Raw genomic sequence first — 26,111 nt, forward strand, 5'->3', positions numbered from 1 at the left:
TGCTTTTTAAAAATCTAATCTCCATGTTAGTTCTTCACCACGCTTCTCCGGCTTGTCTTTAGTTTCTCTAAGGGCCCATGCTTCAACAAAATTAAAACTTTTTTAGATAAGTTATGAGTAGGTTATGCTCCAGTAATAAAAAGAAAATACAACGCTTTACGGAAATAAGAACCTCCAATGAAGAAGGAAATGACTTACGGAAGCCATGTATTACAAAAAGCAGAAGGAGTTGGACTGGTGATGGGTTTTTTATGATAAAATAACATTCTGGAACTAATAAGAAAGATGATAAAGAAATGTGTTTGATCTAGAAAAAAAAGAAGACACGTGATATGAAAAACATGTTAACAACAAAAAAGAAGATAGGTAAAAAAACTCCAAATAATTTAACTATACTGGATAAAAAATGAAAATCACGTTATCAATAAAGATGGAGTAAATAAAAAAAGTTCAAAATAATTTAGCTATCTTAAATAAAAAACAGATTGATTTTTTTTACCATGAAACTATTCATTGGCTAATAATAGATAGTTAAAATAAAAATAAAATAACCCTAAACAACTAAAGCAGCGTCTATCTCCTCCCCTGTTGGCTCCTCCTCCATCTTCTAAACCTAAAAAACAAACAGGCGACTGACTGACAGATCTTCTTTCAATCGCAGGGAGGGAGGGAAGGTAAGGTTCAATCAGCCAGCCAGCCAGCAGGTAAGCTTCGATTAGCCAGCCACCATTTCTTCTCTATTACATTTCAATTGTTTTTTTTCGAATTGGATCGGACGAACCAAAACGAAAATGACCAGCGAATTATGTGACTATGGACTGTTCATTTTAATGAAAATTGAACTATTTACAAGTTACCAGCCAGGTGATAAGTGAAAATATTATTTGGTGTGTTATGCAGGTAATCATGTTTTTGACAAGGGGGGTTTTTGGAAGGAGGCTGTTTTCAACAGCAGCAAGATCAGAGTCTTCTGCAGCTGCTGGTACAGTGAGGACCACCGCACATAACCCGCTTGAGGAGTTCTTTGAGGCAGATAGGAGGAATCCAGAGGAGGAAAAACCTCTTGTCTATGGTACGTACGTGTTGTTTTGGCACATCTCCGTATATGTTTGACTTGCTTCATGTGTCGAATACTTTTTTTTATACGTACCACATATAAACAGGGACCTCCCTTTGCGACTAGAACATATTGTATATAGAAAAAACATTAATAGGATGATCGGCTTTCGCGTCACGCTGTTGTTTTGTTTGTCGCTGTTTTGATTGATTTTCCTTTTGGTCTAAATTAGAAGCAGCATTGTAGTATAGGCCTTTATACCTAAAGGATAGAGTGTTTGCCAATACGCTAATTATATAATGTGATTTTTGAAAGTCATTATCTGATTGCTACGAGTGACAATACTTAATAGATAGTGTTGGATTAGCCTGTAGATGATCTGTGATTATTATCGCGTAATCTATGTAGTTAATATCGCCGATATATCAGTTATCAGTCCCCTGGTGAGATATCGGTGCAAAATATCGGTCAGAATAAGTTGTTTGCATACTGTATCTTTTAGGACGTAGTTGGAAGGCTTCAGAACTGCGTCTCAAGTCATGGGATGATCTGCAGAAGTTATGGTACGTCCTACTTAAGGAAAAGAACATGCTCATGACTCAGCGACAGATGCTTCATGCTCAAAACTTAAGGTTCCCTAATCCAGAACGCCTACCTAAGGTTTGGCCCGCAGCCTTTCATTTCATGAGATAAATTAAATACCATGTTATCGTAGTAACGATTTGACTTCAGTCAATGTGCAGGTTAGAAAATCAATGTGTAGAATCAAGCATGTACTGACTGAAAGAGCGATTGAAGATCCAGATCCTCGGAGAACTGCTGAAATGAAGGGAATGATAAACGCTTTGTGATACTTTCACTGGATCATCATTTGAGCACCTTGATATATTTGAAGAAAATTCTTGTCAGCTCGCTCGCTGTGAGCTTGATTTACCTCTCATGTTGAGCACTTTTGAGTGTAGAAAGAATATGATTAATAGCTTGGCAGTTGGCACTTCATGAATAGCCACGCTTGTTATCGTTTTAATTTCCAAGAAATGAATGATACGCAAACCCAAACTTGTAAGTGTTTTAATTGGTGTATAGGCATTATGCCTAGTGAAGATGGATATAATCGGGTGATTCCGCTGGTGGCAGATGATACTCTAGTGGTCCGTCAGTGATTCAAAATTGCCGTTCAAAAAAAAAAACTTCTTATCTTTTGTAGGATAAGAATCTTTTGTACTAGAGATGAGATTTGTTTACAAACAGAATATAAAATGGATTATGGCATTATACAAATTCATTGCTTAGACTGAAATTGATTATAACTAACTAATTAAGCCTAGTATAAATATGAATAAAATTTAATACGAAATATAATTGTCAAATCCTACGGTTGGCCCGGTTTCATACGACCGAATTTATGGCATAGACCATAAATCGAACCGTTCAATACGGTTTGAAATTTTTTAAATCGGCCGACAGGAATTCAAGAAAGAGACCCGACCATAAAACCAAACCGACGATTGATTTGAAAGGTTTTCACAGTTACAAACTCAATTGTGAATACTCTAGGATTTGAGTTTGAACAACCAATTATAAGTATTTGGGTTTACAATCAGAATAATATATTGGGCCAAACCAAATAAAATGGAACCGTTTATGGGCTTAAGTTTTGAATATTGTTTTAATTTTATGTTTGGGAATTTTGGCAATTCGATATTCGGGTTGTGTGGTTCTGTTTTAGATCCACAGATAAACCTAAGAATTGTTTGGCAGGCCCAATCATATTCCAGTCCAACTATGAAACTTCTAATCTTCTAATCTTCTAATCTAACATATAATAACAACAAATAATGCCACATGGCATTCTCTTGTTTAACCTTATAAATTTTATTTATATTTATTTAATAAATTTCTTTTAATATTAATATTAACTAATAAATATCACTTATTTTTATCCTCATCTTTATTTAAAATTAATAAATAACTTCAATTTTGCAATTTATACCCTTTGTTTTTTTTTTACTCTTTAACCCAAAAGTTTTTCACCTTTTACAATTTAATCTCACCTCTTTTTTATTTTCAATTTTGGTTCACCATACTTTTCATTTTCTGAAAGTTTTTGTTTTGTTCTAAATTTTGTGAGTTAACGCATCGCAACGTGCGTGCGTGTGGGGTTCAACATTTTTTCGTATATTTTTTCCCCGTTTGACTGGCCCATCGCGTCACATCTATTTTTCTGCATTTGACAAGTCCGTCCAACACGCGGGTCCTGGATGGACTTAGTTATTTTTTCTATGTTTTACGTTTCGGTTTAATTTCTCAGCAACGAGCGTGTGTGATTCAAAGATTTTACGTCTACTTTTCGCTCGGCGTTATTTTTTACCGTTTTTTATTTATTTTGTTTTTACGAGCTTTTCCGGTGTTTGTGGTCGCTGACAATGGTATAATATTGCTACTATTTAACACAGTTTTATGACAACGCTGCAACGCAGGGGTTTAATACTAGTTTAATTAATAAAATAATACGTGTATGATTATGTGGTATTTAATTTTGTTAATATGTATATGAAATACAAATTCTCGTTTTCAATTCATCTCACATCTTAGACTATGGGGTATGGGGCTTGGATTGGGTCGTGGCCCTTGGGGCTTGGGTTTGAAGCCGGGCATGGGCGGTCTTGAGATCCGATGTGGCGGCCATCTATTGGCTTGGCCCTGGCATGTCATAGCGGGTTTGAATGTTTGAATTTTAAATTCACACCGTTTGGCCAAGCCAAGCGGTCACCCCAACCCTCAACATCCCCTATAAATGTAACCCTCAACCCCACCGGCTACCCCATCCCAAACCGTCACTATCCACCGCTACCCCACCGACTACCCACTTGATCCCACGAACCCGCTACCCCAACCCGAAGAAGATGGCATCTTGGACCCACGAGGAAGAATTGGCTCTCGTCACAAGCGTCATTGACGCTATGAAGGGTCGGCAACCCGGCCAAACACGATATTGGCCGAAAGCATTCGCAACCTACAAACATACCATTTAGGTATTATGTAATTTTTAGGATTATGTAATTTTTAAAAATCTAATGAAATTGTAGGTTTTTTTTATAAATGTTGTGTGAATTTTATAAATTTTTTGTAATTTTTTTTAATAATCTGCCAACCCAAGCGGTGCACCCACGCCCCGCCATACCCCATGGACACGTCACTAGGCGGTGGGAGGCTCCAATTCTACGTCTCAACTCATGCCCCCCAACTCAAGCCCCACCATACCCCACGGTCTTATATAATCATATTTCTTGTGTTTAGAAATTTAAAACGTAACAAATCTCTATAAACATACCCATTTTTTTTTTCTTTTACAATACCCTACAAGATATTACACATTTGTTGCCAATAAACAAAAAAGTAAACTTCCATTTTACTTTCTTTGTTTTGATGGTTTTAACGATTTTACCCCAATTCTTTTTAAATAGTCATTTTACTCCGGTAGTTTACTATTTTTTTTTCCAATCAGCCCTATGACACTAACTTCATCTAAAATGTTTGTTGACTGGAAGAGTATTTTGGTAACTTAAAGTATAAAACTAAGGGTATTTAATTAAAAGTACAAATACAGATTTTATTTTATATATAACACACACACACACATATATATATATAACAAAACTTGCACCATCTCTTCTCTCTCTCTTCTCCATCACCACCAACCATCACCACCTCATTACCACCGTGTACGGCCCCCACCCATCCACCACCTTACACTAGCTCCACCGGACCACTACCACCCCTACCCGACTACCACCACCCTACACCAACTCCACCCAACCACCACCAGCTTATACCACCCCCACCACCCTCTGGCAACCTCATCTAACACCTCAAATCTTTCTGAAACCATATCTGGTGGGAGATGCACAATTGAAACCCAAACCACCGTAGATCGACGACACCATTTAAACCCAAATCACCGTAAAATATTGCATGTTCTCGCAATATTTAGTGTTCTCCATAGAACCTTCCCCTATTAATCAATTATTTATATATATATATACACACACACAATATATATATATATATTTTACTATTAAATAAAGATGAGCATTTGGTACTTGGTATCGGTACCGAATCGTTACCCACTTGTAACACCCCAAAATTCGAATTATTAAATTCGTTAGCATGTTGCCATGTTTAATAAAATGAGATACAATAACTAAGTTAATAAACCTAGTTAAATGCCTATTAGATAAGCTAAATGATGAAACTTGTGGCATATATGATAGCAAGTTAAAACTTGAGGGACTTAGAGTGCCAAACTTGGAAGTTAATTTATTAAAACAAAAATCTAACACACACAAGGTGTGTGTGTGCGTGAGAATGATCAGGAACAAGGGGAAACCCTTGTTCTTCAACTACTTACAAGAACTCAAGAATTGAACCTGAATTTGGGGAGAAATCGGATGCATGAGCTTATATTCTTAATCATCTAGACACGGTGAACATGTGGTAAGTTGAATTTCGTGAGTTGTTGATCTTACATGATGTGGGTTATTGATTAATCCACGAATTGGTATGAAATTAAGCGTGATTATGTGTTAGAATCGCTATATAAAACGTGTATTATGTATGATTTCGGTTAATTTGATGATTTAAGAAGAAACCCACAACTTTGAAGGAAGGTAGCGACATGGGTGTTCTACCCATGTTCAATCCTTGTTTGATGTATTTGTTACTAGCTTGAAATGGGTTTGTGATGTTAGTTTAGGGTTAATTGTATGAATGGAATGTGATTTTGAACACTCTCTTGGTGATTGAGAATTTGGAAGTTAATGACTAAACTTGAACTAGTTGTAAACTATGCATAGTAGGTTGTACGCACACCAAGTGCTCGATAAAATGACTAGGTGAAGCTAGAAAGTGAAATTGTATGCAAGTTGTGAGTTACATGTATAGAAAGCGATTGTGGTAAAAGTAGTGGTTTACTAACTTGGAAAAATATGCTTTGGATGGTATTCGTATATAAATTCGGGTTGAAAGTATATGTTGGTCAAATTTATGCATTAGGAGCTTGTACCTTGTGCTTGAATGGTGTAATGCTCACCTTGTATTAGATATGCTTGAATCAAGGTAATTAAGAGCGAAGGTGTATGATATGTGAAAGTATATGTAAGCAAATGTGTATGCGAGTATGATTATGTGATCACGTGGTTGTAAGTACTCTAGCATCATAAGTACGAAGTGTACATAGTGTCGTATGGTAGGTGCTAAATTAATATGTGTTTTATGCATTAACATGATGGATTGCATGAGTCTAAAAGATGTGGTTTTGGATGTATGCTTTATGTTTATTAGACTTGACCATGAAAGTCAAATGTGAGTTACGCTTTTGATATGATCATTATATGTGAAATCGTGTACACTAACAAGGATGTGATTGTGGTAACATGAAAGCATTAGGGATCATGTGGACGTGGACTCAAGCACGAAAGACTAGCGGGTCAAGAGGGGACAAGGAAGCCAATGCGAAAATGGACGCTCAAGGTAAGTGATTCCGTAATCACTTCTTAGTTATTTATGTAAAGTTATATGCAACTTAACTAGGTATGGTAATTGAGGTCGAATAGGAATAAATGGTATGATATTGATGAAGTATTAAACGGATCTCAGTTTTGATCCGAGCAAGGTATGCGTGATTAGGAATCGTAACTAGGTAGTAGGATTGGTTGCTTATGCAAGGTAGTGCTTGTTGTTAATAATGGGGCAAAGTTGACAAAAACGCCCTTGGTGGGGATTTCGGGTAAACGACCTTAAAAGTCATTTGGAAGTGAGCTATTCGATTAGAGTAATGTCTTTGTCTATTATGAAAGCGAAGTATAGGGTTTTGTATGTTATAGACCTTTTGATGTATAAATACCCATAACGGGTCAAATAATTCATAAGTGAATAATAAGCCGATAGTGTAAGTTAAGAATTTCCTTAATCCGGATATGGGATTTTAGGTTCTTATGATAAATGGTGAATTTACAAGCATGTAGAAAGGAACGGGAGGTTAAACGGGTAAACGGGTTGAAAGTTATGCGAATTTTAGTATTATGCGAACGATGAAACAACACAGCAGGAAAATGAATAAACGAGGAGCCGTCGCCGACGCCCAGAAGGGCCGTCGCCGACGGCATGTGGGAATTGGATCTTGGCCGACGGCCTATCTATCTGTCTACGGGGAAGTTTGGGCGACGGATGTTTTGAGAAGCCGTCGCCGACGGGTCCCCACCCCGTCGCCGACGGGCTGTCCAGCCCACTTCTCCATTTTGCTTAATTTCGTATTTCTATGCGATCCGTAACGCATCCCGATGATTTGTAAGTTTCTTATGAGCATATAGGGATGTACATATGTGGATAAGCAAGTTTGTGCGTTCGTATGTATTTATATATGTATGTAGAAGTTATGTAAGTAGGTGTGTAGGTATATACATATGTTTATTTATAACTCCAAGAGCACGCATGTGGTGGGATATGTAGTTATGCTTAATGATATGTATGGGTGTATGTACGTAAGTCTAGTTGTAGGAAGGATATGTAAGTATGTAGTTGTGTATGTAGGTATGTATACGGGTATGTATGAGTGTATGTACGTTTGTGTACGTATAGGCATGTGGGTATGTAAGTACATATATGTGCATGATAGGGTATATACGAGTGTATGTACGCTTGTAGATGTATAGGCATGTGGGTATGTGAGTACATATATGTGCATGATTTAGACACATTGAGGATTAACGTTAATATTGGTGTACCTTGAGAATGATAAGTGATGCAGGTACATTTATGAAGCCTCGCCTGGAAATGGATACGCAAACGGAATGCTTGAAATTTGATAAAGAACGAGAAGTGAAGCGTATGTGAATGATCATGTTTATACGTTGTATGCTAATGTTCTGAATGTATGTGGTGAATGCAGGTGGAACGTGTCACGGAGGATCATCAAGGAATAAAGATCGAGGATCGAGTCACTTGAGGGATTGTACGGGGCTGTCTGAGGATGTAATTTATTGTACATAAGCTATCAATTATTTCATAATTGAGTCAGTTTGTTGTATTTAGTATAAAAGAGTTATTCTAAAAAGTGAACTTTCAAGTAAGAAGTATGGTTTATAATGTAAGAAATTTTATGGCAAGGACTTCCGCTGCGACTTTCGTCAATTACGTGTTAGGACGTTACACCACTTTTTGGCGTTTTCGATACCGGTACTTTTGGCACGGGTACCGAGCTCATCCCTACCATTAAATTTCTTTTATTCTTTTTTCCTAACGTACACTTCAATAACGACATAGTTTTTTCGTGCTTTCCAGGTATATTGTCGTTAAATGTGTCTCTTCTATGATTTTTTTTTTCAAATAGAACCCTTCGTAATGCTCCATTATAGACGTGGTATCCCACTACGTAGCGTGGGTATATTTTCTAGTTATACATCATACAACAGAACGACAAATGTAGGATAAGTATGCAGTTAGGGCTGTTCACGAGCCGAGCCGAACCGAGCGGACCTTTGCACGTGCTTGGCTCGTTTTCAAACCGAACCGAGCAGAGCGGCTCATTTAAAACCGAGCATCAAATCAAGCGAGCGTTTTTCGAGCAGTAAAAATTCCGAGCGAGCGGCGAGCGAAGTTCGAGCGATTTGGACAACTATGTCGTCCAATTTAAATTTGCTGTGAGAGATAGTGACAATGTTGGGTCTCAAGTTTTTATGTCTTTAAAAACATGCACATTTCATGGCATAATATTTTTCTTATAAATAACAATGTTGTGGCTAGCGAGGCGATGATCATATTGCACGAACAATTACGTTGAGAGCAGCAGACGATCGACTTAGGGTAACGACATGAAACATTAAGGCGATGAACAGACTGTCGTTTATCGGTTTAGGGTTTAACTTTTAGTTTTGATTTAATTTTTTTTTTGACGTGGTTGAACTAGTACGTATAGTTATAGTTGTAAATTTATATATAGTTGACTAAAATCTAATAGATTGGTACATATAAAACTATAAATTTAATTTATATTTAAGTATATATGTATGTGTAAGTGTGTGTATATATATGTATAATTTATATTTGTGTATATACATGTTTATAGATGTATGTGTATATTTATATATTAAAATAATAATTCGAGCCGAACCGAGCCGAACGGACCTTTGCTCATGCTTGGCTCGTTTACAAACCGAACCGAATAGAGCGGCTCGTTTACAACCGAGTGTCAAATCGAACGAGCATTTTCCGAGCAATTTCCGAACGAACGTCGAGCGAGCGGCGAGCGATTTGAACGACCCTATATGCATTGCAAGTGTGTGTATCCAAACATTTTAATTTACAAATAATGAATATACCACCGTCCCCATAATTTACGCAAAATTAGCTCGGATTTTGAGCTTTTAAGACTTTATCGTATCAAATATGCAAATGTTGACCTTACTTTAAATAACAGAGTTCCATTCCATATAAAACAATGATCTGGAGTTCATCTTTTGATTAAGACTTTCACATAATAAACATCTTGCTATCATATATACGTTAATTTTCTTTCTAATGCCTAGATGTAAAACCGTTCTTAAAACAAATAGGTGAATTCATCAGTTAGCATGTGGTGCGAGGTCCAACCGGTCTACGCCTTCTTGATACGTGACCTACTGATGCTTCATAAACATTCCAACATGGCCGATTAAAGAAGAAAGCTTTCCAAGGCGTGATCATGACGCTACATTGGTGTATTTGGAAAGCAAGATCTCCGCAAACAAAACAAAACGGCATTTACTTCTAAAACTACGGAAGAAATTAAAGCGCTTGGATATCTTTGGATGAAAAATAGATTCTCGTTTAAGTCTATGTCTTGAAACGATTGGGGTAATTTTTCTTTGTGATTGTTGTGTTTTGTTTTGCTAGCTCCTTGCTAGTTTTCTAATGAAAGTTGCCATTAAAAGAAATTATATGTATCAAGATTCTTATTACTAATAAAATTATGTGTACATTAATAAATGTGTAAATAGTTGTAGCACTAAAACGTTTTTCAAATAGAACTTATAATTATATTTAATTCTTAGCTATTTTTTTCTTAACGGCTTAAACTACAAGAAATCCGTTTTTTGACGGGTCTTGAACCCTTGACTTCAAGGGAAATAACACTTTAACTCTAATGACTTTGCCGGTTGGACCCAACCCCCCACCCTTAACATTTATTTAAAAAGATTTTTGAGAGTAAAAAGAAACGACGATATTGAATATTTAATGGAGTAAATTACGAGTTTTGTAATTTATGTTTACACCAAATTGCATGCGATGTCCTTTAGCACAAAAGTTGATAGGTTATGTACTTAATGTTCCAAAATCTTGCAAGATTTTGGAACATTAAGTACAAAACTTGTCAACTTTTGCGTTAAAAGACATCGTCTGCAATTTGCTGTAAACATAAAGGACAAAACTTGTAATTTACTCTATTTAATGAGTTTAGCGAGACGGAAACTCAAAGGTATATAAACGAACCAATGAATACGAAAAGAGGCATGTTCGTGTTCGTTCATTTAATCTTACCGAACATAAACACGGACATATAACTGAACAGGGGCATGCTCGCGTTCAATTCAACCCATACGAGTAAATTGCATTATTCACATTTCCCCATATTTGTCAAGGTCAAAATAAGATAGCCTTGATTGATATTCACATGATTCATGAGTACGGAAAGAGGGGGACAATGATTGTGTTTTTCTTTGAAACATTCTCGCTCACTTATTTATTTGTTTATTTATTCACCATATATCTTGATATTTTTACCGGGTAGATATGAATGGTGTTTGCATTCGCCATACACCACTACTAAATCATATATATGTATTGGGTAAAGTTCTTGTACAAATAATCTTAACATACTAAACATACAAATTGAAGGAAAACTCAAAAAGACAAGGTGGCATTTTTGTAATTATCAATAACTATCAAAGTTACTCTACAAATATACCTAAAAAAACCTAACCACTCCCCCCACCCCAAAAAAAAACCTAAACCCCCCACACCCCCCCCCCACCCCCCAAAAACCTAAAAAAACCTAAACCCCCCCACCCCCACCCCCCAAAAACCTAAAAAAAACCTAACCCCACCCCCAAAAACCTAAAAAAACCTACCCCCCCCCAACCCAAGCTAAAATGCTAAAAGCTAAACCCCCAAAAAAACCTAAAAAAATCTAAAAAAATAAAAAAAAAACCCACAAATTATTTTATTTTATTTTTTTAACATTTTTTATTAAAAAATCGCTACTTTTAGTAGCAGCCAAAAAAGAAATTTTTTTTTTTTGCTAACGAAATGTAGCGATTTTTTAATAAAAAATGTTAAAAAAAAAATTTTTTTGTGTTTTTTTAGGTTTTTTTTGTTGTAACTTTGATAGTTGGTGGTAATTACAAAAATGCCACCTTGTCTTTTTGGGTTTTCCTTCAATTTGTATGTTTAGTATGTTAAGATTATTTGTATTTGATCTTTTGCCTATATGTATTTCATTCATATTTCAAATATAATATTCTTGTGATTTATACATCATATAAAATAGGCCCTAACTATCTGCACACCCAGTTTGCCTATCTGCACACTTAGGGTTTACCTACACAGCGTATTGGTCAATACGCAGCGTATAGGGTTAACCCAATACGCTGCGTATTGACCCATACTCAGCGTATATAAACCATGGATCTCAGTGCCTAATTACCAATCATTGCACAGAAAACAAGGTTTATATACGCTGCGTATAGCTCTCTACGCAGCGTATATAAAGCATTAGACTTTTTTGGGTCATTTTAGTAGGTTTGAGGGATCATTTTTTCACAAAGTTTATATACGCTGCGTATTGACCTATACTCAGCGTATATAAAGGTCTGAAAATGTCATTTATACCCTTGTATTGAGGCTATACGAAGCCAAATACAAGGTTAGTAGTGTCATTTTTGTCTTATATGCTGCGTAGTGATCTATAAGGAGCGTATATAAAGCTCCATTTTGGTATTTTTTTTTTGTGTATTCCTTTATTTATTTATAAAAAAAAAGGAAAATAACACCCGATACGATAATGTACGATACGATAATGTACGTTACGATATAACACCCGTATAGGCCTATAGGTGTGTTTTAGGTCCCGTATTGAACTCATATAAGCCTATAAGTGTGATATCGTATCGTATAGGTGTAGTATAGGTCACGTATTGACCTCGTATAAGACTATAAGTGTGATAACGTATCGTATAGCATAGTATATGTACCGTATTGACCTCGTATAAGACTATAAGTGTGATATCGTATCGTATAGCATCGTATATGTCCCGTATTGACCTCGTATAAGCCTATAAGTGTGATATCGTATCGTATAGCGTAGTATATGTCCCGTATAGGCCTATAAGTGTGACCTCGTATAAGCCTATAAGTGTGATATCGTATCGTATAGCATAGTATATGTCCCGTACTGACCTCGTATAAGCCTATAAGTGTGATATCGTATCGTATAGCGTCGTATAGGTCACGTATTGACCTCGTATAAGCCTATAAGTGTGATATCGTATCGTATAACGTAGTATAGGTCACGTGACCTCGTATAAGCCTATAAGTGTGATATCGTATCGAATAGGTGTGGTTTAGGTCACGTATTGAACTCGTATAAGCCTATAAGTGTGATATCGTATCGTATAGGTGTGGTTTAGGTCATGTATTAACCTTGTATAAGCCTATAAGTGTGATATCGTATCGTATAGGTGTGGTTTAGGTCCCGTCTAATCCTATATGCATATACAAGAACTATAGGAAACCTATACGAGACTTATACTACACTATACGATACGATACGATACGATACTATACTATACAATAACACCCGTATAGGCCTCTATACGAGACTTATATATTATACACTATACGATACGATACGATGCAATACGATACGATACGATGCAATACGATAAGATAATTTTATTTAAACGATAACAATATAATATATGTGTATTATTTACGAATAATATTGTTTTTTTATAAATAATTTTCTTTTTTTATAAATAAACAAAGGAATACGATAATTTAATTTAAACGATAACAAAACAATATATTTGTATTATTTACCAATAATATTGTTTTTTTTTATAAATAGTTTTCTTTTTTAATTTTTATAATTCATAATATTTATATTATTGTTTATTTTTATAATTTATATTTGTATTATTTACCAATAATATTGTTTTTTTATAAATAATTTTCTTTTTTTTATAAATATACAAAGGAATACACAATAAAAAAATAAAAAAATGGAGCTTTGTATACGCTCCTTAGAGGTCCCTACGCAGCGTATGAGACGAAAATGACACAACTACCCTTGTATTTGGCTTCGTATAGCCTCAAAACAAGGGTATAAAAGACATTTTCAGACCTTTATATACGCTCCTTAGAGGTCAATACGCAGCGTATTTAAACTTTGTGAAAAAATATCCTTCAAACCTACCAAAATGACCCAAAAAATCTAATGGTTTATATACGCTGCGTATTGACCAATACGCAGCGTATATAACCCTTGTTTTCTGTGCAATGATTGGTTGTCAGGCACTGAAATCCATGGTTTATATACGCTGAGTATTGGTCAATACGCAGCGTAGAGGGTTAACCCTATACGCTGCGTATTGACCAATACGCTGCGTAGATAAACCCTAAATTTGCTAGGGTTTGGTGTGCCAATAGGCACTTTAGTGTGCCAATAGGCACACCCATAAAATATATGTATATATAGAACACAAACTCAAACCTTGTAAATTTGATGGTAAAAAATAAATAGTAAAATTATCGTGGTCCACCTAAAAGCGACGCATTTAAGAAATTTATCTAACAATAGTAAATATCAAAAAGGACAACGCATCACGGGTATGAGGACCCCATTCCTCATCCTCGCCTCCACCCAATTCACATCTATTTTCTCATTGTACCCAAACCTAGGAGTCGAGAAATATGATTACATCTTGTCCTTGACAAAGAGTATATGTTTTTTTAGGTATGCATGCTTGTATTTTTCTGCATATAGTGACATTCTTCTGTATGTAAAACCAAAATATTGTAGTACTAGGAACTTTCAAGCAAATGCTACTAAGTAACAAAATATGGAGTAAACTTCAACTAACCAGGAGTAACATTAAATCAAAATACCTACGTACGTACATAAATAATTATGTGGATAGTCGAGGCCGGGTTTAAGGGCCCTTATCTGTATCGGTCCCCGCCCCCATCTCTAGTCAAATCAAATTCGGATACTAGGTTCCTCATTGAGTAGGGTAAAATTATTGGAAGTCACGAGCTCATAGATATTCAAATTCGGGTTAAGTTATTCTATAAAGCCTCCTAATTGTAACAAGTGTAAGAAGACTTTATAGAGTGACAAGTGTCCAAGAACATAAAACCTAAACCCACTACACCACCACCAAAACCTAAACTGCCACCCCACCCCACCCCACCCCACCACCACCCAAACCACCCCCCCCCCCACCCCTCAAAAACCTAAAAAAAAAACTGACCCCCTCCCCCGTGTTCAGGTATATGTCCATGTTCATGTTCGGTTAAGGTTAAATGAACGAACACGAGCATGCCCCTTTTCGTATTCATTGGTTCGTTTACATAGAAATATTGGAAAGTAAATGTAAAAGCTTACCTAACTCAATCTGATGAATATTAAAAATTAAATAGTGTCAAAAAGAATGAGGTAAAATAATAATTACTTAAGGGAAGAAAAAAAAGTCTTATAATTCGCACACTTTGAAGAATTAAATTGACATCATCAATGCGTACCGTATAGGCCTATACGATACATATTAGGTTAAATTCAATTTTCAAGGTCAGTCAAAGGCTGACACTGTCTCCTCATGCGCACTAATACGCATCGTATAGGCCTATACAATGCGTATTAGTCATAGGTTGTCTATCAAAGTTGACAGATAGGGTTCACATGCAAATAGGGCTGTAAATGAACCGAACGTTCAGAGAACAGTTCGTGAACCGTTCGGCGGGAAGTTCGCTTATGTTCGTTTGTTTAGTAAATGAACGAACACGAACAAGAAATATCGTTCGTTAAGTTAAACGAACGAACATGAACAGAGGTTGCGTTCGTTCGTTTATGTTTGTGAACGTTCGGTAATGTGTTCGTTTATGTTCGTGAACGTTCGGTAATGAGTTCATTTATGTTTGCTTGTTAATATTTATTTGTGTTAGTTCGTTAAAGGTTTTTATATGTTGTATTTTGTTTTATTATTTCTAGTTTTTAAAATTTTGAAACCCTAGTTATCTTATATGCCTCTCACAACATCCCTCATTTCACTACTTCAATTTTAGTTTGTGTTAAGGCTTAACAAACTCTTAATTTTGTGTTTATCGTGTTTTTGATAATCACGCCAACTCTGTTCGGATAATTATGTTAAGTGTTTCTTTATTTTTTGTGGATTCTTCGTAATGTTTGTGATGAAAATGCAGATTTTATTCTAAAATGAATATTGTGTTCATAAACATCATTTGTGTTTATTTATGTTCATGAACATTTGTTAGAGTTCATTAGCATATGGTAAGTGTTCATGAACAGTTCATGAACAATGTTCGTTTCCTTAATGAACGAACAAGAAATCTCGTTCGGTAAGCGTTCGTGAACAGTTCATGAACAAGCTTGTTCCTTGACGAACGAACACGAACATGGCCTTGTTCGTGTTTGTCCGGTTCGTTTACAGCCCTACATGCAAACCCTATACGGATCGAATAGGCCTATATGATCCGTATTATAGTACGGGGTTGCTTTCTGTCATTCAACTGTGGCATAAAGTGATTGAAAGAACATTGCGTCAGCCCTATACGGGTCAGATAGGCCTGTACGACCTGTATTGGACTATGAATTTGCATTCTGTTTGGCCTTTATAATGAAGGAAGACGAAGACGATTCATATTCGATTTGTCTTCTGTGAATTTGTCTTCATTTATTCTTTATATTCACTAACACCTTGTCTTGGTTCAACCTTAATTACATTTTCGGTGAGTTGTCCGACACAAACACGAGCACGTTTCCGGAAAGCAGTGTAGTATAGCATTTTTTTTAACTTGTTTTGTTTTTGTCTTTGTTTTTTTTTTTTTGTTTATGGAATATTTAGCACACCGTTTGTATTAGGAGGGGTTTGTTGTCCCTGATTCTTACGATGAGAGAGGAAATGATGATCACGTGGAGGAGGTCGTGTCCGACTTTCGTCCCCTTCATAATGAATTGTTATCTGCACAAAAATTTTAACGAGAAACATAACCACGGCCCTGTTGAACATCTGGAGGGTTACGTGTATGCTAGGAGACTTACTCCTAATAAGTTTAGACTGGTGCAAGAGCTGACAGATCAAGACATACAACCCCATATAATATAATCTGGAAGGCCGTAACCGAACAGAACCCTGAAAACAAATGTGTTCCGAAGGACATACACAACGTTCGCCAAAAGATTAGGGCCACAAAGTTCTATAAAAAACGACTCCCATGCAAAGACTAGAACAAATCCTCCAGGAAAAAAAAAGATGACCTATTACATACAGGCGGAACCTTCCACCAATGTCGTTCAGAATATATTTTAATTGTCACGACAAGTCCTTTGAAATGTGGAGGGCATTCCCGCATGTGCTTATGGTCGACGCGACCTACAAAACTAACATGTACAATCTTCCATTTTTGCAAGTTGTGGGTATGACGTCGATAAACCAAACCTTCTATGTTGCGCATGCATTTCTTTCAAACAAGCAGGAGGTAACGTACGTCTGAGTCATGGAGGATCAGGTCCATGCTGCACGAGTGCATGGAGTCGCGTTTAATTCTTACGGACAGGGACCATGAACTGATAAACACGTGTAAAAAGATATTCCCTGCCACACACAGACATCTCTGCAGGTTCCACATCATATAAAATATTGTAAAGCACTGCAAGAATTCTGTTACTCAACCAGATTGGGAGGACTTTGTTTGTTGGTGGAAAACAGTGTGTGATTCTGCTAACGAGGAGTTATACGATTATAACCTCAGTAACCTTCAGAGACACCTTCTCAATCAACAACGTAAACGTACATTTTCTCTTAAGTTAATACATTCATTTAAATAAATATATAATTTGAATATGTTTAGTTTTTTCAGATGTTTTTGATTACCTGTGGGATAACTGGTTAAACACCTCCAGCCATAAATTTGTATCTACATGGACCAATCAAACCTTGATATTTTACCAAACTACGACAAATAGAGCTGAAGGCGCACATGCTGCATTAAAGAAACAACTTACTACACCGAAATGCAGTCTAAAATACGTTAAAATACGCAAAAATACGTCAAAATACGCAAAAATACGTCAAAATACGCTAAAATATGACAAAATACGCTACAATACGCTAAAACATGTCAAAATACGACACGTATACGCGTCGAATCGAGGAAAACATGAAAAAAAAACAAATTTTGCTATTATGGCCAATACGATCGTATAGGCCTATACTTTGTCGTATTGCATACCAATACGCATTGTATAGGCTCGTACGATGCGTATTACCCCCTTGATTTCTAAAAAATCAGGGGGTCCGATGAAATCTCGGGCTCTCGCCGCCTTGTCCACCTCCTCGAGAGCCGTGCAATCGACGACCGTGTGGCCGCCAATCTCCATCCGCCGAAACTTTGCACATCTGTGAAAAGCTTCGCTCCCGTGCTCGAACGCTAGATAAGGATTATCTAGCAACGGATCAACATATGGGCCACCGCGCCCACGCCCACGCCCACGTCCACGTCAAAATACAAAATTGAATACGTATTAATGATGAGGGTTCAGAGATACATACACTACTTGTCTTTAAGCTTGAAGTCTCTACCCTATCTTGACCATATGTGTGTATTTTTATTTTTGGGTTCGTATCAAAACAATAACCTCTTGATAATCAAGGGGTTATATCGTTTTGGCCTTTAATACGTATCGTATAGTCCTATACGATGCTTATAGGTCAGCCGCCAGACAAGCCCTGCACCTGTCAGTTTGTCATGTCTTAACTTTATCGAATACGGATCGTATAGTCCTATAAGATCCGTATTGGACTTTCAAAGTGTGCGGATAGAAGGCCGGTGTGCCAATAGAATCCTGAGAAAAATAAAAAGGAATCCGAAGCCAAGAAGATATGTTTTTGTATGTGTTAGTTACATAAAATTGTTTCATCCGCAGTCCGTGAGTAAATTAAAACAAGTTCCTATTCATAGAAGCATTCAATTTCGTGCAGATTCTCGAAAGATTTCTTAAAATTGCATTTATTACATTTTCCTGTTTTTTTGTCTTTTTATAATAATAAAAAATCATGAAAACAATATATCTTGAAAAGTATAGTCAACATTGATGACATCATGTATTAGGAGTGCTGTCGGTTCTGAGAATTTGTGTACCCTGTTTGAGCTTGAAAAAACGTGTCCTTAGGCCTTAACGAATTTGGGTATTGGGCTCACTAAAGGTCTAAATCTAATATCAATGGACTAATAACTAATCTAAACCATAAAAATACTTTGTAATTGGGCCTATGTTGGTGTTTGTATGAGTATACCCTATTAATTTATTTTTTACATATACATATTGGATTTTTTTTAAATAACGTGTCCTTCGAAATATCAGCCCTGACAGGTGGTACTCCCCGCCCCCTCAGGACCGGCCATGGTTGAGTGTATCCGGGTACTCATTAGTTAAAGGTAAGTCAATCAGGGACACTGTCGCCCCGATGGATTGGGTGGTCAAATCAAGTAGTGTAATTGGGTGATCTTCATCAATGATGAAAGGAAATGGAATTTGACTGTTGAAATAAGTATTTAAAAAGCGGGATCGTTGCTTGAATAAAAACATACAAATAATGTTTTGAAACTTTTAGTGAAAACATAAGAAAAACTAAAGTGGCATCAAATCAATGAATTATCAAAATCCTAGTAGTACTGAACCGATAAAATTAGTATACTATTTGGTATTAGCTTCATTTATTTTCGATAGAGTATCAATTACCACTCAGTGGCGGATTTAGAAATTTTTTTTCCAATGGGTTCTTTTTTATAGATTCTCACTAATTGTTTTCAAATCATACAAGGTTCTCACTATTTTTTTTTTCAAAGTTCTCAGGAACCCACAAAACGGGGTTGGATCCGCCCTTGATACCAATCTTTTTTTAAACGAGAAAACGGATCATTTTATTACCACAAACCCGTTTGCATAGCAACGCACTATGGGAACCAAAGTACATAGATAACAAGACATCCGTTTACAACTTATGAGTTTAACATAATTGAAATTTCCTTCATTCACCCCAAGATACACCCCAAGTGGCTTACATCAAAATATTCAAAATGCCCTTTTGGTATTAAAAGTAAAGTTAAAATTGTCACATTAATTACAAAATTGCCATCATAGTAACATTATTTACAATGTTTGATCTAATTAATGTACGGTGAAATTTATTTCTTTCTCTTCACATATTAAAAAATATTTTTAAAAGATCTCTCTCCTTAACGTATAACACGTTTACTTTATTTTATTTTATTTCTTATTAATTTGTAACAAGGTATGCTTGTTATATGATATGAGCTAAAAGCCTTGTTACATATGGAATGAAGCTTCATTATATTATAAAACTATTTTTCACTCTTTTTTCTAATGGGAGTGGAGTCCATAACTTTTATTTATTTTTTATTAAAAAATAGTTTTATAAAATTTTGAATATATATTATATAGCAATTTGATAAAGTTCTATTCCACGGTACAATATTTCTTTTTATGATTTTATCGACGTGACGGTATAAAATTCGTTAAACACAAAGTTGTATTCACAATAAAACATTTTTTGTATCATAAGTTATATTGAGTGTCGGTATCGGTATGGGCATTCTTTTTATGGTTATAAATCAATGTAAAACATGTGTCGATAGCTATGTGAGTGTTGGTATCGTAGTAGTAGTGTAATGAACCGAATTGATACTGACTAAAACCTCCCGTAAAACAAGAGGGAATCCTGCTAGGTTTTTTTTTGGGTTAATGGATTTTATCACCCTTAACTATTGGCCATTGGCTGCTGCCACCCCCAACTATCACTTTGACGTCTGCCACCCCCAACTTAACACTTAGTGTGTTCTGTCACCAGATCACTAACTTTTGATCCTATTACTATACTTTTGGGGGTGTCCTAATATCTCTAAAACCTTCCCAAGGTCCCTATGACACCCCAAAAAGTGTAGTAACATAATCAAAAGTTAGTGATCAGTTAACGACGTGGTGACAGAACACACCAAGTGTTAAGTTTGGGGTGACAGGTGTCAAAGTGATAGTTGAGAGTGGCAGCGGCCAATAACAAATAGTTGAGGGTGATAAAATCTAATACCCTTTTTTTTCCTTCTAATGGGAGTGGAGACCATAATATATGACAGATTATTCAATATTTAGATAACAATCCACAAACTCAAAAAATAATTTAAACTCTTATCTTATAAATCGGTAATAATGTATACCTTTTTTATACTTTCAAAAAAAAAAAAAAAAACCTTAAAAGCTCAAAACTCATTTTTTTTTTCTTTCTTAGAAAGATCAAAAGAACATCAAACACCCACCCTACCAAAAATTAAATAATAAATGAAAAAAATTCAAACACTTTATTTGCCATCTTCTAACTATAGAACAATCTAAAGCTCCAGATGAGAGGGTGTTCTATTATTATTATTAAGCCTCCTCCTTTTAAAAGCTGTTAATCCAACAACTCCTGAATCATCACTATTATTATTATTGTAACTCAAACATGCTGCTGCTTCAAGCACACCAATGGGACTTTGTGGCACTGTTGTACCACTTGTTATGCTCTTGGTACAAACACTATTCACTAATTCCACACATCTAAGAATCCTCTCCTGCAAATACCCATTTCAAAAGTCAACAACTTTTATTAGTATTCCTCTTAATCATCAATCTTGAAGCCTATTAACCCAAATTTATGCAAAAAAAAGTGATCTTTCTTTTTTTACCATTGTGTGCATATTGATACACATCATTTTTACTTAAAAAACAAAGTCGGTTTGAAGCTATGTGCACATTTCTATGCATAAGTAGTGGGGTGCAAACGAGCTACTCGAGATCGGCTCGAGAAAAAGCTCGAAACGAGCCGAGCCTTATCGAGCCCGAGCCGAGCTTGAGCCTCAAAACAAAGCTTGTTTGTTTATCGAGCCCGAGCTCGAGCCTCACATGTGAAGCTGTTAGGCTCGTCGAGCCTTAACGAGCCTTAGTGTAAACGAGCCGAGTTGAGCCGGGCTTATTTAAACTTGTTTACAAGCCGACCTCGAACATAAAAATAAGCTTATTTAGTAAACGAGCCCGAGCCCGAGCCCGAGCTTTACTTATCGAGCTCGCAAGCCTAAAAAGTCTATTATTTATATTATTTTTATTTAATATACTAATTAATAGATAATAAACGAGCCGAGCCCGAGCCGAGCTCGAGCTTGATAAAATACAAACGAGCCAAGCTCGAGCTTTGAAAACAAAGCTCGAGCCCGAGCTCTCATAAATTAATCGAGCTCGAGCCTGGCCGAGCTCGGGCTCGGCTCGGCTCGTTTGCACCCCTATGCGTAACGTACATGTAGGCAATTACTATTGTTATGATAATTCAATAAGTACTATAACTCTAGAAGATATCATGACCAACATATCAAATTCAGGACCACGGCGGGGACCGTGGGTACGAATGTGCATTTATGTAACAACTTTTTGTGTGTTTTGTAGTGAAAAATAATACACAATTGTTATGAAAGTGTAAACTTAGGTAAATTGAATCCATATAATATGCCCTATCTAAACTGCTTATCTAATTATTTACGAGCAAAATAAACGGCATGAACAAGCAGTCTGAAGTTGCTTGTTCCAAGCTATTTATTTCGGTAAGCAAAAAGCAGGGGCGGAAGTGGAACCAGAGGGGGGTCAAGAGGGTCCGTTGACCCTCTGGTCACCGGAACTTTATGAATTTTTATTTATAAATTTTGAGTTTTTGAAGAACAAACTTAGAGATGGACCCCCTAATTTGAACCAGTATAGAATATAAGCTTATGATGACCCTCTAACTAAATCGTTCTGGTTCCGCCACTGGCAAAAAGTAAATAAGCAGTTTTGAACAAGCAGTCCCAATCATCACCAGAATTATAGCAGCTCTGAATAAAAGGTTTGCATTCTTTTAGATCATCATGATAATAAATCAAGCTAAAATACAAATAAGCATGCAAATAATACAAAAAAAAAAAAAAAAAAAAAAAAAAAAAAAAAAAAAAACTAAACAGTATATGATCATTACCTTCTGTACAAGTTGAAAGAGTGAAGACATCTTTGTTTGTCCAACCAAAGAAATTGCCACTCCTGCTGCAATCTCAGAAGGTCTAAACTCCAAGAAGTCAATCCCTGCATTGTAAAAAAATTACCATTTTACCCCTTTGTATCATAATTCACAAACACTCTGCATATATAAAGGAGGAGGTATAAATTACCATTAATTAAGCATAATATGAGTTGGGTTGCTCTCAATATCAAAGATCTTGATATGGGTTGATCACAACCAAGTTTTTCAACGAAAGCGTCGATGAACGAAAACGGAGTCACGGTTTGCATCCTCCATTTCAATGTGGTCAACACAAGAAGCTCCATTTTTTGAATGGTTTTTGCTTCAAATACATATCTTGCTTCACATACCTGCAAATCCATTTATATTATATCAACATGGAGCCCATATTTTATTTACTTTGACCAACATTTATATTGTGATGGTGAACCTGTAAATCAAGAATGAGGGGTACTTCAGTCTCTTCCATTTTGGATGCAAGTGATAGACATGCTACAGCTAGCAATTGCATCATCCAAGCTTTGTCTTTCTGTTCATTAAATTGTGGATAAAGATTAAAAGCATAATAAATGAACATTTAAGTAGTGTTTTAAGTAGTTAAATTAATTCACAAAAAATGCAAAAAAAAAAAAAAAAAAAAAAAGATGAGAAATTTGTAATAAATACTTACAGGGAAATCATAGACATCAAGAAATCTGTCCAAATAGTTGATTGATAAATATGCACATAATGGTCCAAAGCTGAAATGAGCATGAACCTGGTCAAAGTCAAAATCAACCACAAAAAGCATTAGCACCTTCAAGATTTCCAAAAACTAGAATTAAAGCAAACAACTTTTCTATTTATTTCTCAGAAATGTTTAACCTCAGATCAAAGAATCACTAATTCCTTACAAAAAAAAAAAAAAAAAAAAATCACTAAATTCATCCAAAAAAACAAACCTTTCTAATCCAGTCAACTGCTTGCTGTCTTGCAACCAAATCCAACTTCCCATTTCTTATTTTCTCCAAATAATGAAAACCCACAAACTGTTGGCATTCTTTTTCAACCAATACATTCAAACAGGCGTCACTTTGCACAGGAAAATCAAGAACATCACACTCTGTTTCAAGATTCTTGATAAAGCATTGATTTTTATCATTTTTTTGATAGTCCACAATGGTGTGATCATCGTTATCATCATAACAAACACTCTCACTACCTTCTGAACATAACAAATTTGATAGCAGGCTATCAGCCATTAACAAGACCTTGAAGAACACAGCCACTTGCTATGAGCAATTTTAGAACAATTAAACTGTGTTGTATTTGGGGTGTGGTTAAGATCGATCTGGGAAATGGATCAAGGTCTGTTTGAGGTGTATTTTAGTATAAAAAACAGAGAATGCGGCGTGTGTGGAGGAGAAGGGGATGGAGAAATGGGAGTATGAAGGGGGTTTTGGTTTTAGGTCATATAAAGAGAGAGGTAGAGATGAATGCTAATAATGTGTGTATACATACATACATCCATTGCATACATACATTTCTATTTTTATACATGTGTATATGTTATTTAAATAATATATTCAGTTTTAGATCAATACACCAATTGTATTTTTGACTTCTTGGACTTCTAAAGTAATGTTTCGGTATACCAATTTTGTTGTATTCATGTGGCATTTTATTCTTTATAGTTAAGGGTCACCTTCTTCTCCTTCCTTAGGGGTGTTTTTGTCATTTCGGTTTGTAGGCTATGTGGGTAATTTGGTTCGGGGTAATCAGTTTGAGATTTTCTTTAGGTGGAATCGAAAACCGAACCTAATTGTTATTCGGTTTGGTTTTTGGTTTCCAGCCAAATAAATCCAAAAAAAAAACATTTGGTATCGTCTTCTGACATTAACCCGTTTGTTCAAGAAATTGGTATTACATAACAAAACATTAGTGACATACTGACATTACATAGGTAAAATCGGTTCAAGAAGATAAGAATATCACAAAAGCAAAATGGCTATTCAACTCGGCCGAGACTTCCGACCTTGATTCTTGGATAGTGGACGATACACAATATGTCAATCTTGATTCATGAGTGAATAGGGGTCGTACAATATTGGGGTGTTATACGTGTATGAGAGGATATTCCAAAGTTATGAGTTGGTATGATGGCACTATAAGATAACTCGATGATATTTTACTATTTGTGTGTTTGTAATACATCACTTAGACCATGCGTTGTGGTTTAACATAACGTCGCGTCACGTCACTGTCACGTAGACAATGAGCTTTAACTAACCTACCTTTTAAGCACACATTGTGATTTAATGAAAAATTAATTAAAAAAGAAAAGGAAAAAATGTGATAGGTTGATTTGGAGTGGAACCCACCTCATTTGTTCCTCAATGGCGTTAATAGTTTGGCGCCTCTCATGTTGACGCCCAACTTTAACTTGCTCGTTTTAGTGTTTGAGTGTTAAATATGCTAATGTGTCATGCTAACGCCTTAAGTGTTAGACCATAACCGATGGTTTTATAAATGGAAGGATTGGTTGTTTTTATTATATGGATAAGTTAAGATTTGGTGGGACAAGAATATAAATTAATCGACATATATTTTTGATTGATTTACCTCATGGCTAGAGAATAGAAAGGAAAAGTCGTGTACTTTTGCTTTTCGCTACTTTTTAGACCCTCCGAATTTTTATCGACTAAAATTAGAATTATAAATTAAATCATCTTTTTAGATTGGTAATTTATCTTTTCATCATGTCGTGGTGTGGTTAGTTTGAGTCAAAAGTGTAAAAATTCTTGTCATGTTACTTTCACACAGACAACTAAATTGCTCATTTACAATGGTGTAGCGAGTTAAGTAAAAAATAAAATGTGTGTATGCGTGTGATCGACGGATTGTGGTGGAGCTCATCTCCCCCAATTCACATTCGTTAAGGGGGCAACGTCCCAACTCATTGTGTGTGCGTGTGTGAGGGGAGGGTTAACAAACTCCTAATGGTGTTTAACTAAAAAAAATGATGACTTTGCATGGACTTAACGTCTAGTAAGCATAGTCCTATTAATTGGTACAAATAAACTTTATTGTTGTTTCAAGAAAGCCTCTTAGCTATGTTATTTTGGTTTTATAATGATTTCATAAGAAATTTATTCAACTATTTAGTTTTATTATTAAGTTTATTTTATCTATTAAACTAATTTTCAGTTTATTCAAATATGATTTAACTTCGATTTTTTATAATCTAACTAAAAAATCATGTTTGTCTAGTTAGAATTATGTTGAAAGGCATTTCCTTCAACCTTTTGATTATTTAATAACTTTTTACTTTATAAAATTATATATGATGCAATTAAATATTTTTTTATGTTTCGTTATGTCATAGATGTCTTAAACTTTTTATTGCTAAGTGTTGGTATTAAAAAAAAATCCGATGTATATCTTGATTACATATATAAACTTTGATTAGGTGCATAAGGGTGAATGCTTAACCGTTTTCATCAAGATTTGATGCACACAATATGTAAACTTTAATAATTTTAAAGCTTAAAGATATAAGATTTACTTTAAGCTTTCTAGATGAAAAATGGGCTTTGTGGCGAAAGATGAAACATTTTTTTTGTACGATCAGTGTTATCAATATA

The 26,111-nt window shown here is 35.5% G+C and overlaps 2 protein-coding genes and 1 long non-coding RNA gene across 4 annotated transcripts; 2 read left to right on the forward strand and 1 right to left on the reverse strand.

The window, feature by feature from the left end:
* Positions 1 to 556: 556 nt before the first annotated feature.
* LOC110942408 (39S ribosomal protein L47, mitochondrial) lies at positions 557 to 2,193 on the forward strand. Of its 2 annotated transcripts, none has more exons than XM_022184161.2 (4): positions 557 to 704; positions 901 to 1,072; positions 1,560 to 1,717; positions 1,790 to 2,193. In XM_022184161.2, the coding sequence occupies exons 2-4, from the start codon at positions 907 to 909 to the stop codon at positions 1,835 to 1,837; spliced, it is 372 nt and encodes a 123-aa protein (XP_022039853.1). In that variant the 5' UTR covers positions 557 to 704; positions 901 to 906; the 3' UTR covers positions 1,838 to 2,193. The 2 variants fall into 2 exon arrangements, with proteins under 2 accessions (XP_022039853.1, XP_022039852.1); XM_022184160.2 differs by having other exon boundaries at positions 1,801 to 2,193.
* A 4,309-nt stretch (positions 2,194 to 6,502) lies between these two features.
* On the forward strand, positions 6,503 to 8,187 carry LOC118492442. Its single transcript, XR_004893709.1, has 2 exons — positions 6,503 to 6,589; positions 8,007 to 8,187. It is a non-coding gene; the product is annotated as an uncharacterized LOC118492442 (long non-coding RNA).
* A 12,469-nt stretch (positions 8,188 to 20,656) lies between these two features.
* LOC110942409 (cyclin-D4-1) lies at positions 20,657 to 23,945 on the reverse strand. Its single transcript, XM_022184162.2, has 6 exons — positions 23,430 to 23,945; positions 23,159 to 23,245; positions 22,919 to 23,017; positions 22,637 to 22,838; positions 22,447 to 22,550; positions 20,657 to 21,019 (listed from the first exon to the last, which is right to left on the reverse strand). Exons 1-6 carry the CDS (start codon positions 23,727 to 23,729, stop codon positions 20,798 to 20,800), a joined length of 1,014 nt encoding a protein of 337 aa, XP_022039854.1. The 5' UTR covers positions 23,730 to 23,945; the 3' UTR covers positions 20,657 to 20,797.
* Between the last annotated feature and the right edge of the window lie 2,166 nt (positions 23,946 to 26,111).

Source organism: Helianthus annuus, chromosome 5 (assembly GCF_002127325.2).
Source record: "Helianthus annuus cultivar XRQ/B chromosome 5, HanXRQr2.0-SUNRISE, whole genome shotgun sequence".
NCBI lineage: Eukaryota > Viridiplantae > Streptophyta > Magnoliopsida > Asterales > Asteraceae > Helianthus > Helianthus annuus.

What these genes read in the sequence shown, in the direction of transcription:
- LOC110942408 (XM_022184160.2), top strand. Translation starts at nt 907, where the DNA reads ATGTTTTTGACAAGGGGGGTTTTTGGAAGGAGGCTGTTTTCAACAGCA. An exon ending in GGAAAAACCTCTTGTCTATG is followed by an intron (nt 1,073 to 1,559) that starts GTACGTACGTGT and finishes TGTATCTTTTAG; the next exon opens with GACGTAGTTGGAAGGCTTCA. An exon ending in ATCCAGAACGCCTACCTAAG is followed by an intron (nt 1,718 to 1,800) that starts GTTTGGCCCGCA and finishes GTCAATGTGCAG; the next exon opens with GTTAGAAAATCAATGTGTAG.
- LOC110942409 (XM_022184162.2), bottom strand. Translation starts at nt 23,729, where the DNA reads ATGGCTGATAGCCTGCTATCAAATTTGTTATGTTCAGAAGGTAGTGAG. An exon ending in CAGTTGACTGGATTAGAAAG is followed by an intron (nt 23,246 to 23,429) that starts GTTTGTTTTTTT and finishes GACTTTGACCAG; the next exon opens with GTTCATGCTCATTTCAGCTT. An exon ending in CCCTCATTCTTGATTTACAG is followed by an intron (nt 22,839 to 22,918) that starts GTTCACCATCAC and finishes ATGGATTTGCAG; the next exon opens with GTATGTGAAGCAAGATATGT.